Raw genomic sequence first — 13,390 nt, 5'->3', positions numbered from 1 at the left:
AATTTATAATCTTTCTTTATAAAATTATTACTTCTTTATCTTTTAACCACCTGGTAGAGCAAAGGGAATAATAAATTTCATAAAGTTTTTTGTTAACAAAAGAGAAGTAATATTTCAACCATATTTTCTCTCACTTTGAAGAGTTTGCTTTTGCTTGTTTATAAAATGGTCATTTCATTTGTTTTGGACCAAAAAAATTTTAATAAATGTTGCTTAAGTGTTATTATTGCAAATTAACTTTTAAATTTTCAGGGCACAATTTATACCCAATAAGACAACTACAGCTTAATCCACTACTGACCTGTCATGACAGACAAATGTTATAATTATTAAGCTGGTTTAAAAACAATTTCTAAAAATGCATCCAAATTTTTTTTCTACAATAAAAACATCAAACCTGGTGATGAGCTACCAATCTTCTTAAGCTTTTCTAAATAAATAAAACTATTTTAAAAAGATTTATTGGCATATTATTAGTATAAACAGAATAGTATAAACAAGGTAATATAAAAGTTTTGTGCGCAGTTTTTTAAACTAACTTAACCAGGTTTAACCCAATAACCCTAGGACTGTTAAAGAACATATTGTCTTTATACAGAAATAACCTACTTAACAAAGGGTAAGTCTTACATTCAAATTTTATCCCCAATAGGTGAACAAATACTTAAATCATTTTTAGCAGATTTCAATACTTATATTATCTGTCATATTTATACTACCTGTTATATTTACATTTACATTACCTGCTCTATTTACAGTTGCGTGCAAAAGATTATAAACAGCTAAAATTTTCTGGGTTTTTAATCAAAACATTTTGCCTTTTCACTGAAATTGAATGGAATTTTTAATAAATTGTCCTCTAAAGTAATTATATAGTAAAATTTACTCAAAAAAACGAAAATTTGTAAAGGAAGGAAGAAATTCAAATTTTATTGAAAACATGCTAAAGTTTATAAACAGTTCCATGCCCTATTAAAAAAAATCCAAATTTCATTAAGAAAAACAAATTAATACTAAATTTAATTTATTGAAGATAATATTTAACTTAAATTGAATTTAAAAAATAATGGGAAAGTCTAAGGAATAAGTCAACTAGAAAAGAAAGGTTTCATAATATATGCTGTAGAGAAGAAGATTCATTATAAGCAAATTTTTGAGCTGTATGATGTGGTTAAATCAACAATTAGCGTACAAGTTAAGAGATAGAGACTGTAAGACACTTGAAAACAAGGATCATCCAGACAGGCCAAAGATAACTACAGAGCATCATGATAGAACTTTGGTAAGACAACCAAAACAAGATCCCTGTAAAAGTAATGCCAAATTAAATGGTATTTGAGCAAAAATTATGGTGTTAATTGTAGTGTAGATACTACAAAACATCACTTGCACCAGCACAATTTGTTCTGCCATTATCCTACCAAGAAACCGTTAATATTATTAAATAATCGTTTAGCACAAATGAAATTTGCAAAAGATCATGTCGATTGGACTTCAATAGAATGGTCTTAAATCTTTTCCAGTGATGAATCAAAGTTTTTCATGTTTGGTTGCAATGGTATCAAGTATGTGAAACATCCAAAAGGTAAAAGATTTGCTCCTAAATGTCAAATGTCAACAGCTAAACATGGTGATGGCAACATAATGGTTTGGGGATCTTTCAGTTGTCATTCTATTGGTTCTCTTCATCACATCAAAGGCATAATGGATCAGAATGTATATTTAGATATAATCAAGAATGTTATGCAGCCACATGGAAAGGACAAAATGCCTTGCGGTTGGATTTTCCAGCAAGACAATAATCCAAAGCATTTTACAAATTCTATCAAAAAGTTTTTAAATTCAAAAAAAATTCCACTTTTGGACTGGTCTTCTCAAAGTCCATATTTAAATCCAATATAACTTCTTTGGGAACATCTTGATTGCCAATTGAAGGGCAAAAAACCGACCAATAAAATTGATTTACTCAAGGTGCTTTTGGATTGTAGGGCAAATATCTCCATAGATGTGTTTATCAAATAAGTTCACTCTATGTCCGTCATTGTCAAGCAATGCTAAAATCTAGAGGTTTTCCAAAAAAATACTGATGTGCTGTGTTAAAAAAATATGGAGGAATCAGAAATAATCTCTCTTTTAAAAGTTTTCATTTGTTTATACACTTCAGCACGATTATGCTTTTAATAAAATTTAAATTTCTTCCTTTAGTTACAAGTTTTCATTTTTTTGAGCAAATTATACAATGTAATCACTTTAGAGAAACAATTGTTAAAAATTGACAAAAAGAGAAGCAATTCTTAAAATTCCATTCATTTTAAATGAAATGATAAAAGTTTATGACTAAAAAACTTGAAAACTTTAGCTGTTTATAAACTTTTGCAGGGTACTATTTATTACCTGTTACATTTATATTACCTCCTATATTTAAATTACCTGTATTATTTACACTACTTGTTATATTTACATCACCTGTTATATTTAGATTACCTGCCATATTTACACTACCTGTTATATTTACATCACCTGTTATATTTACATTACCTGTCATATTTATGTTAACTGTTACATATATATTAACTGTTATATTTATATTAACTGTTATATTTATATTACCTATTATTTTTATATTACCTGTTATACTGTTAGCTTTTTGTATCCAAGATTTTTTTGGATATTTCTGTAATTGAAGTATAAAAAGTTCCCAGGATCCATTTTCTTGTTTACGAAACCACACCCACAACATTTGGAATGGTTTTTCTAGCACACTAATGGATTTTGATGAGTCAATATTTTGCAAATCTATTTTAGAAACCCCGAGAAATGTTCCGAAATGTTTCCATTCAGTCCCAATAAACTTGCTGAAGTAGTAAAAATGCTTGGCAGGAAACATGTTTCTTTTTCATTTGTTCTAAAAAAATTCAACACTTAAAGGAATAAGAAAACTTAGTTTGTACAAATAAAAGCTCTCTTTTTAATTTACAGATAAGATCTCTTTATGTAGAGAGTTATCTAAATAGTTTATTATTATTTTCTTCTTATTTACAGATCAGCTTTCTATATGTAGAGAGTGTTAAATAAGTAGTTTATTGCTATTATCTTTTTAATTTAATACCTTTTATAGTATCAAAAACTAATAAAATCAGCAAAAAGTAATAAACTCTAACATCACCACCAAAAAGTAACAAAAATTATCAGTTTCATAAAAAAAAAAAAAAAAAAAATTTATTGAACTCACTGTTTCTAACAGTAGCATTATTCTTATTATGTAGATAACTCAGATTTAAAATTCCTGCAATAGAGGTGTTTTGCTTTCCATAACTCATAATAAATTTAAAGTAACTTAAAGAAAAGTAACTTAAACAGTAACTTAAATTAAAAAAAAACTATTGTTTAATGATAAACAAACAAAAAAATGTCTTTATGCAAAATTGATTTAAACTGTCATTTACTGTTATCAATTTTTGTTGTATATTTTTAAATTACCATCAAATATTGTCAAAAAAATGGGTTACTCTGCAAATAAGTATGACAAATTTTAGTGAATTGAAATAAGTTAGAATAAAGTTAGGCTCATACATCTGGATTGACCGAAGAAAAAAATTAGTGGCCACAAAGAAGGACAAGAGTAGGTTACCAACAAACAATATTACGTGCATAGAAGACTTGCAGATAGCAAAATATACATGTAGATAAATATTCTATATTACAGGTCAAAATAACTGTATCAAACAATACTTTTGAAAGTTATGTTAAGTTAACATATAAATGATATGGTCAAAAATAATTAAATTTCAAGTGGAGAAATATTTTTGGTTAGAGGAGTTTTAAATTCAATTTTTAATGAAGAAAAAGTCACTATGTGCTCTTTGCTTTCATTTAATAATCAGGTAACAAACCAATAATAGGAAGAGTTTCAAAAACATAAAACAAATACCTTGAATATGGAGAAAAATAATCTTGAAAAATTCTCAATACTGAATGTCGCGACTCTGGATTTTATTTTATTTTTATTTCTGAGAAACAAAAGATATTTAAGTTGAAAGATTTTTCTTGTGAGCAACAAGAAGAGATCTTGAGGCAGACATATTATTAAGTATATAGAAGTATATATCAATAGATACCATCTTGCTGTAATTTCTATAATACTTTATGATAAAAGTAACAAAGTTTTGCAATGTTTCTGCAGCCTTTTTTTCTTTCTCAGAAAAATATAAAACCATTTTTACAGGCATAACAGGTTTTCAATTAACAATAGTTTTAGAGAGTTTGAGGATTTTTAATACAAAATTTTGTTGAATATAAATAAAATTTTACTTTACTTTTCAGGTAATAGGAAGATTTTTATTTTGGAAAAGCTGTTACAAAAAAGTAAAATGTTTACAATATGCCTGATTTGAGAAAAAAGTGGAATTTGATAACATTTAAAACGGCTTAAGGTTTTATTAAATTTCTTTGAATGTTCTTCATATTACTATATAATGATATATAAAAAAATATCAAAAAAGTTGAGCAAAAAAAAAATTTATTGAAATTTTGTTTTGAATTACCTCTGAAATTCATTAAACTTGTTCTTATCAAAAATTATTCCTAATCTCAACTTTAAGGACTAAAAAAAGACCTATGGGGCATTAATCTACAAGGACATAGGTACACCAGATGTAAACATTAAAATCTAATCTCTATAATTAAAGAAAAAAAACACATTTTAATTTTTAAGGCATTTTGTATAAATGACCAAATTTTAAAGTCCTATTAAAAATCTGATTTGCTTCTTTTTAAACTTTGGCTTTTAATAACTTTAAATAACTACTAAGAAACTCTTTAGAGATATGTATTTGCTTAATCCTGATAAATAATCAACTCTTTAACACTTGGGGTTTGGGTATAAGGACTAGATCTGTGCGAAATTAGGTTTTTTATCTTTGATCGAGTTTGATCAAGATTACAAAAAATTCGATTGAGTTTATGTTCAAGTTCAAGAAAATTAAACAAACTAGTGAAAGTGTACATTCAATTCATTTAAAAATGTCATCATCAACAAACCATATTTATCCTAATGCTAAAATTCTACAAATTTTTATCAAGAAAGGTATGTTCTTCTACATGCTCTGATTGAAGACTGCAGAGTTTAAGGGAAATGAAGTTCCCAGGTGTTGAGTTCACACACTCTGAATTGACACTGGTCGCTGAAATTGCCAGAAGTAATTGAGCAAGCTTAGCAAGACAAGAAAATCAACTTTTATATTACATCCACCATGTCAGTGGACAACCATTGCGCCTAATAGCCATATCTTTCAAGTATGTCTTCACATCATCATCAAGCACACTCGTACTTGACACATCAGCATCAGCAACATTGTTGTTGGTTGCAATTGCTGTCATCATGTTATCGAGGGATTCCCACAAGCCTGTTGATTGTGTTTCTAGTGTAGACTCCGTCACTGAGTGCTGAGACTGGACTGGTTTTGGTCCTGAACCTGGTACTGTTTGAAGTTCTTTGAGTAATTCACGAAGCTTAGATAAAGTGGCCGCCAGCTTCTCAGGTTGTTTGCAGTAAAGTGACTTGTACCTGGGATCTACCAGATTGCACACTGCATCTGGCTGAAACTAATAAAATATTACAGAAACTGTCAAATAGCTCAAGGAATATAGATACTTAGATATTAATATATTAGATGAGTATGACCATGGTCCGTAATGCAATTGAAGTTAAAGAAATCTTTATGTGAAAATAGGTAATCAAAAATTAGTGCGTGATTGATAATGATAGTGAATGTTGAAAAAAGGTCGATAAAACACTGAAATAAACACTTATATACTGAGTCTCAGTATATAAATAATTATTTGTTACCTTGTCAAAAGAAGGAAACGTTCTTTCTAAAGATGCCACAAGTCTCTGTGCCAGTGAAATTCCAGAGCCTCTATTTGCAATATCACTGATGAAACCTTGCAATTTCTGGTGTTACCCAATATTATCTATAAAAATACCAGCTCAAATTCATTTAGAACTGGTATTTTTATAAATAATATTGGGTAACTTTCACCATACAGCTCTCTGCTAGCCTGTTCAAAAGGAGTTAAAATCTTTACATAACCCTCTGCCAGTTTCCATTCATTCGTAGTGAGATTCTCCACCTTACCAGTTAATCCAATTTCAGCTGATAAGGGCGCTTTCTCTTCCATAAGGCATTTAACCATGTAATAGTCAGATTCCAATGTGTTGATACGCTCATTATAAACCCACTTTCATCTCTTTTTAATTGCCTTTGTTGTGTATACAGCAAATGAGATGATTAAATACTGTGATGGTAGTGCAAGATGATTTTTTTACATTTCGCTATCATACTAATCATGCCTTCAGTTTCAGATACTGCACCATTATTTGATAATTGAAGCGTATGAGCAAAGCAAAATAAGTTTATAAAGTTTTAGCACATGTTCATGGCTGCTCTCGAAGAACATATTTTGGTACTGCTTTTGATAGCAACCAATCTTCAATTGACTTCTCAAGAGATTCTAATATTACTTTGCCCATATGTGACATAGCCATATATGGTTTATTCTTCATATATGATCGCATTTGAAAATCAGCAGTTAAATATATCAAACAAAATGATAAATAGGAATCCAGTGCACAAGAAGACCATGTCTGTGGAAAAGCAATAGGATGGTATCCCAACAAACTCAGTAGTAATGCAACCAATCATTTCTTGTTTCAAATTTTTATACATAGTTGGCACAATACTGCAAGAAAAAGTGGTCCTGCTCGGAATATGATACTGAGGAACAACCAATTTCATAAGTGCCTGAAAACTTTGTCCTTTTGCAAAATCAGATGGCAGGTAATCAGAAGCCAACATGTGCCCAATAGCTTGTGTTATTTCTTTAGCTTTTTTGTGATCAGATGTCCATGCTGTTTTCTTAGCCTACAGATCTTTGACTTAAACTGACAGTTGTTTTCCAGCTTTATTTTCTTCCTTTTTCATTTTTTTTGCTTCTTGTGCCTTTTAATCACACTTTGCTGATTCCTTCCTATGATAACTTCTAAGGTGAGTAAATAAGCCAGTTGCAGATGAAGTAGGACAAGACATTTTTTGACTGCATTTTCCAATTTTACAAAACCAAAAATAGTATCATTAATTTTAAGCCTATCCAATTAATTCCAAATAACGCTCCTTACTCTGTCATCCTCCATTTTGAAGCTTTTTATTATTATTTTACAGCAACTTTTTAAATTTTGAACTTTAAGCTCGAAATTTGAATTATATTTGATTAACTAAACACATTTGATTCAAGTTCGAGTATTGAATAAACATGAACTTGAAACTTCGAGTTTTGCACACCTCTAATGAGGACCTAAAATAAGGGGGCCAAACACTTAGACAAAACCTTCAAAACTTATGGAAGAGTTTCAGATTTTTTATATAAATTAAACCTTTACAGGCTTGTAGTGCTTATTTGGTTGTAGTAAATCTCCTAAAATCTTTTCTTGTTTTAACTAAGTTTATACTACTGCTTAAAAAAATGAAAAAAAAAAAATCTTATTTTCCAGGAAAAGTCTCAACATCAAAGTAACTAAATATAAGCAGTCAATAGCCTAATCAGGTAAAAAGAATTTTCAATTAAATATTTACCAATACAAATTTGTGCTGAAGTTATTTTTCAAAGATCAGTTTTTTTATCACTGTAATAGAAAAACTAATCAAGATTGTCTGCCAACTGTATGCACCCTTTGTTTTTCAAAATGAAACAGACAAATTACCAATCTCATCAAAGTTGATAAACTTCTATTGGGCTTATGTGATTCCTGCAGAGTTTAATTCAACATACTAAAAAAATGCAGCAAGGAAGACAAAAATATGCCTCTTCCCAAGACTATAACAAACTGATAGTTTTGACAACAAGCCAGATAATTTAATTATTGTGATTGATTAATTTGCCAGGAATTTAGTTTCCCAGTGTTTCAGATCAAGATTTAAAAGTAGCTTTGATAAACTATGCTCAAACTGTCTCAGTGTAGTCGAAAGTGGAATTACACATGATTGTTCTCAAGCCACCAAAATTGTAAACTTAAAGAAAATGATAACAATTGATTCCAGAATTGCTAAAAAATTGTTTCTTCTGTAATAACTCAAAACCTATCCTTTCCACAGGGCTTAATAAGGATGAGCAAAGAAAGTAGCAAAGTTTTAACTATTATACAAGTTACATTTAGAGCACAGAAAATTCAAGGACTTCTCTAATTCGGACAAAGCTCAAGCTAAAATTTGGTCTTTTAGATAAAAAGACACAAGAAATAAATACGATATTATCTAATTGATCATAAATTTAAATATTGTTGAAATGAAATTTAAGGAAAATTTTAAAATGGGTGGTTAAAAAGTTTTAAATTCTTTCAAAATCATTCATTTATTTCTCAGAGTTTCAGTCATCACTTCACTACCTCTTATCTAAATGCATATTAATGGTGGAAAATTTTTCCTCAAATGCAGCTTGAGTGTTATCTAGAATGATGCAAGTCAAAGTGTCAAAACAAGTTCAGCCTCAATTGATAAAAACATGTAGAACATGGGCAAGATATAACATGGGCAGGCTACTGGTTGCTGATAAACAAAATGTTTCAGAAATGTATGAAAATATCAAACAAAAGTCAAGTTTATTTAAGACAATTCATACCTTTCTTTATTACATTTTACATGAAGTTAGCCAATATTGTCTATGGTATTCATTAGCACTTAAGCAAACATTCTGAGCTCAAAGGTCAGGGAACTCCATGAAACTTCATCAGATCCCTTAGGATGCAGTACAAAGTATTCATTGAGAAAGAAATTGGAAATATGAAATAAGTAAAAGATCTTCTTAATGTAATGTTTTTAACCTTGATCAAGAAGATATCAAACAAGTTAGTATGCTTATTCCTCCAATGGAATTTCATCTTCTCCCAGGTATTGTATATCATCTTTATAAATCAAAGATAAATATTTGCCCTAAAGGCAATGACTAAAAGTGTTTTAAGCTCCTTGTAGTTTCACATAAAGAAGATCGTTAATAATTATGCGTAAACGCCTTTGTGAAATATATCTGTATGAACATCAACATAATTTATATACAAATTTATTCCCTTGACATTCACATATATGTTTTTACGCATCCAATTATTTACAAGTAACGCTGTAATCACATCTTTTTATGCATACAATTAGTTACAAGTAACACTAAACAACAACTCTGCTTTGAATAAGCATTAAATACTGCATGTTCAACATATCAATTACTTTAAGAACTCATGTCCTCAGCTCCCAGTTTCAATGAGCCCAAAAGCCTTGATCAGAAACCTTGATCACCCTGATTATGGAGGCCAGCTACTGAAATGTGTGATTGACTATAACAGTAAGCATCTTTGAATTGGGTCTTTTAGATAATTGCTAAGATTTTAAGTATTGCATTCAACAAATACTTGAATATCATGTTTGTTAATGGTGAATATTATTGTCTAAATTTTTTTGATTATAATATAAACCATGTTTATTTTTTAGTTAAAAAAAAAAAAAAAATTTCTCAAAAGAATATTTCTATTTTGCAAGTACTAAACAAAAAAGCTCAAACTTTGCTTTGACTTTGAATCTCAACAATTTGAATTTTAATCTCAACAGTATAAATCAAAAGTAATAAATACCATAGCACCACCATAAAAAAATTTTTGAATCTTTTTTTAAAGAAAATCATTTCATATTTTTATGTATTTGTTTAATGGGAGATAGAGGCTAATTTGGATTTTCTTTTATATGAAATCTTTCTGGAAAAAACAATTTCAATTTAAATATTAGTTTTCTTAATCATTTTAAACAAAAACAATTGAGCAAAAATTTAAGTCAACAACTTTGTTTTAAAGTCACAACAACTAGAAAAAAATGCCTCTAACAATTTGGTTTTCCATCCCAAACTTTAGATAAACCTGAACAAAACTCCTTTTTTTCAGAAAAGTATCCACAAATGTGAAACCTAATAACCATAAACTCTCATATTAAGTTTTATGGCCATTTTTTCAAAGGTGAGATTCTTATTTTTAAAGCTAAATAATTGCAGAGAAATTTCTTGGTTCTGTTTTTTGGTTTGTTTTTTTTGTTTTAATGTTGAAAGCTAGATTACACAGTTCCATTATATTAAATTTTGAAAATTCAATTGTCAATAATAAGAATAGAATAAAAATGTAAAGGTTCCTTTGTCATCTTTTAAAGAGCCTTCAGTGCGGGAACCCATATTTTACACCAAAGTTGAAAAAAAAAAAAAAAAAACAAAAGCAAAATTATTAAAGTAACTTTTAATTAAGTACCATAATTTACTTAGAAATATACACAGAATACTAACAAACAGTTATTTTTCTTCTTGAATGACTGAAAGCAAATATGGATAACTTTCTTCTGGGTTCTGAAACAATGTTTTTTATAGAAATTTAGTTTTAATGTAAAAAATATATTTAAAATTTACAAATAAAAAAACATTTAAAACTAAAACATTAAACAAAACTAACAGCCCTAATATTACTATGGAATTAATTAGTATTTAATTAATATCAATATTGTTGCAGTTAATATCAATAATATCATATTAACATCACTAAGTAGTCAGTAGTTTACTTTTAGGTGCCTAGTTTTACTATGCAATTTTAAAACCACCTACTTTTCTCCTTTGTGAATCTCAAACAAATGCCACTTTAGTTACTTTGAGCTTAACATGATTCAAATACCTGTGGTAAGAGGCATAACATTTAACAAGTTCCTTCATAATCAAAAATAAAAGTTGTAAACTTTTAATTGTAGACAAAACAAACAGATTTTTTAGAAAAAAATAACAAAGAAATTTGCACAAGTAAGAACTTCTACTCCTTCTTTAAAGCCAAATAAACTTTAAAGGTTAAATTTCAATATACTACTTAGATAAAATGTACTTAGTAATCAGAATTAGGAAATGTTATATCTAACAGTAGATAAGTAGAGGCATGCTACTAATACTCCAACAACAATGGTGAGTACAAATGTTTTATCAACAAATAAATATTTATATTTTACACCTGAGGCTTTGGTACACAGAATTTGATATGCATATATATATATATATATATATATATATATATATATATATATATATATATATATATAACATAGAAAACAAATTTAAAATAAAATTAAAAAAAAAAAAAAAGAACCTCCAGTAAAAATTCGTTCATTTAAGAACCAGTTTGCTCCTCACCGTTTCTCTTTGGTAAGCCCATATTTATCAGTAAGTATGAGTAAACTGTTAAAAGTGTACTGTTTTAAAAGTGAATTTTTTTTTCTCTCCGTATTATTTTAATTAGTTAAAAAACTAGTTTCAAAGAAAGGTCGAGATGAATTTCTCCTCATGATATTTAGTAATTTTTGAAGTTCGCTTCGGACATAAATTATATGACGTCACCTTGGTCTAAAAAAGGTTTTTGTTATATATGGACTGAATTCGGTACCTGAAGTCAGATTGTCTTACCTCTGAAATCGGACTAGAAATATTTGACTAACATCTGACATTTGCTAACAATTTAAATGAATAAACTATTACCTGAGATACTTTCAGGAAGATAATTAACGGGAATTTCCCTGAGGCGAACGAAACCAAAAGTTAAACTTCATTTTATTACAAATCCATCAAAGCATATTAATAAGCCAATTAAGACCTCAACAAAAAGTTAAATCTAAAGCTTATATTTAAGTTTGTATTTAATTTATTTTACATTTTGATAACTTTGACCTGCTGATATTGTTACTAAAGCAGTTGCTGAACTTTACTTAATTTTACAAATGAAAAAACATCATGATTAAGCTGTTAAAATTTTTAAATGTAGCGTTGCGTAATTTACTCAATAAATATGTAATATTGATAATAATTATTCACTATTTATGTTGATACCTTTCCATTTGTAAACCAGAAATTAGCTCATTTCAAAATATTTTTTTCTAATATAAGCATTTAACATAAGAGGCGTTCATAAAGTAAGTATGCAGTAAAATCTTTTATTTCAGATCCCTTATAATTATTATTTTTTTCTTAAGTACATTGTTTTTTATAAATACAATATATAGGTATTTATACTTGCTACTTCGCAATCCTTTGCACCCACTCTTTAAACTTTTGGTAGAGATCCAGCTGCTTTCTTTTTCTACTTAAACACCTGCGTAGATGATATATTGAAATCTATCTGTTTATCTGAAAAAAATCATTTAGCTATCTGAAATAGTCTCATTCAATCAAAATAAGGTATATAAGGTATGAGCAGCTTTTTCTGGAATTTTACAACTTTATGTATAAATATATCAACTATTTTAAAACTGATTTTTTTCAAATGATTGATATAGAAGCTTACACTTTGTTCATTATTATTCGTAACTAAGAGGAAAACACTAATCCTTACTTACTGTACTATGTTGATGTTAACATATCTGATAAGTTAAATCTTGATTTAAATACACTCGATTTTATAAAAGATGTGTTCAGCAAATTAAAAAACTTAGGAATAAATTTTTAGGCAAATCTTTTCATTTATTTCGCATTATACAGGCTGACAGAAAAAAAACAATAGGACTTAATCAATCACGAATTTCTTTATCTTAAGAATTAACTTAAACCACACTACAATGGAATACTTTTTTGATTTAAACGTTAAAAATAACGTTGTGTAAGTGGTTTCCGTTTAAAACATCGCAGAGCATACTTATCCATTATTGGTCACAACCTCAATTTTGAGGACCAAAATAACGACCAATGGGGCATTAATCTGCAAGGTCTCAGCTCTCACCAGGTGTAAAAACTAAAATCTAATCTCTACAGCCAAAGGAGAAAAACACATTTAAAGCATTTTGCGCTACTGATCGCACTTTGTAAATCTATTTTTTTTTTTTTTTTTTTTAACTTTTAGGGAATGAAATTTTTACAAAGTAGCAAAAACTCTTTACATATATGCGTTGGCTATAACATGACAAAAAATTAGCTCTTTAACACTTGTTTGTGTACAGGGACCTAAAGTATGGGGTATGGCACTTAAAGCCTCTTTAAAAAGAGACAACGGACGCTTTACGTTTTTATTCTAACCTTACTATCGACTATGGAAGTTTCAAAATTTAATAGAATGAAATTTTGAAACTTCCATAGTTGATAGTAAGGTTAGAATAAAAATGGTATGAATCTTTCAGGCAAAAAAAGTAGAAGTAGGGATGGCACTTTTACTTACTTTTTTTTTGCTTACTCAAGTAAGTAAGCCTTTATGAAAAAGTAAATTGCGTATATAATTGTAAACGTTCAAAAATAACTTAAATTTACTTTTAAAAGTAATTTACTTTTCTAAAACAATTTTTATTTTGTAAAG

At 28.4% G+C, this 13,390-nt stretch overlaps 1 protein-coding gene across 11 annotated transcripts in view; it reads right to left on the bottom strand.

The window, feature by feature from the left end:
- LOC149881768 (uncharacterized) overlaps positions 1–12,553 on the bottom strand; it is a 45,744-nt gene extending 33,191 nt beyond the window's left edge. For 5 of the 11 annotated variants that reach the window (XR_016444777.1, XM_090065948.1, XM_090065955.1 and 2 more), the window contains exons 1-4: positions 11,518–11,614; positions 10,678–10,744; positions 2,629–2,905; positions 398–430 (exon numbers count right to left, since the gene is read on the bottom strand). Coding sequence is in view for 10 of the 11 variants with exons in the window: in XM_090065948.1 (XP_089922074.1) it covers positions 398–430; positions 2,629–2,887 (292 nt within the window). In the remaining variant the exon portion in view is untranslated. Of the gene's footprint in view, positions 1–397; positions 431–2,628; positions 2,906–10,677; positions 10,745–11,203; positions 11,432–11,517; positions 11,675–12,120; positions 12,235–12,439 lie in introns of those variants that run through there. The other 6 variants (XM_090065954.1, XM_090065957.1, XM_090065949.1 and 3 more) reach the window with 5 other exon arrangements.
- Positions 12,554–13,390: the final 837 nt, after the last annotated feature.

Source organism: Hydra viridissima, unplaced genomic scaffold (genome assembly GCF_058129835.1).
Source record: "Hydra viridissima isolate aposymbiotic clone 2 unplaced genomic scaffold, HvirCarnegie_v1 scaffold_11, whole genome shotgun sequence".
NCBI lineage: Eukaryota > Metazoa > Cnidaria > Hydrozoa > Anthoathecata > Hydridae > Hydra > Hydra viridissima.
The sequence above is the reverse complement of the archived record's forward strand: the minus strand, read 5'-3'. Positions and strand labels throughout refer to the sequence as shown.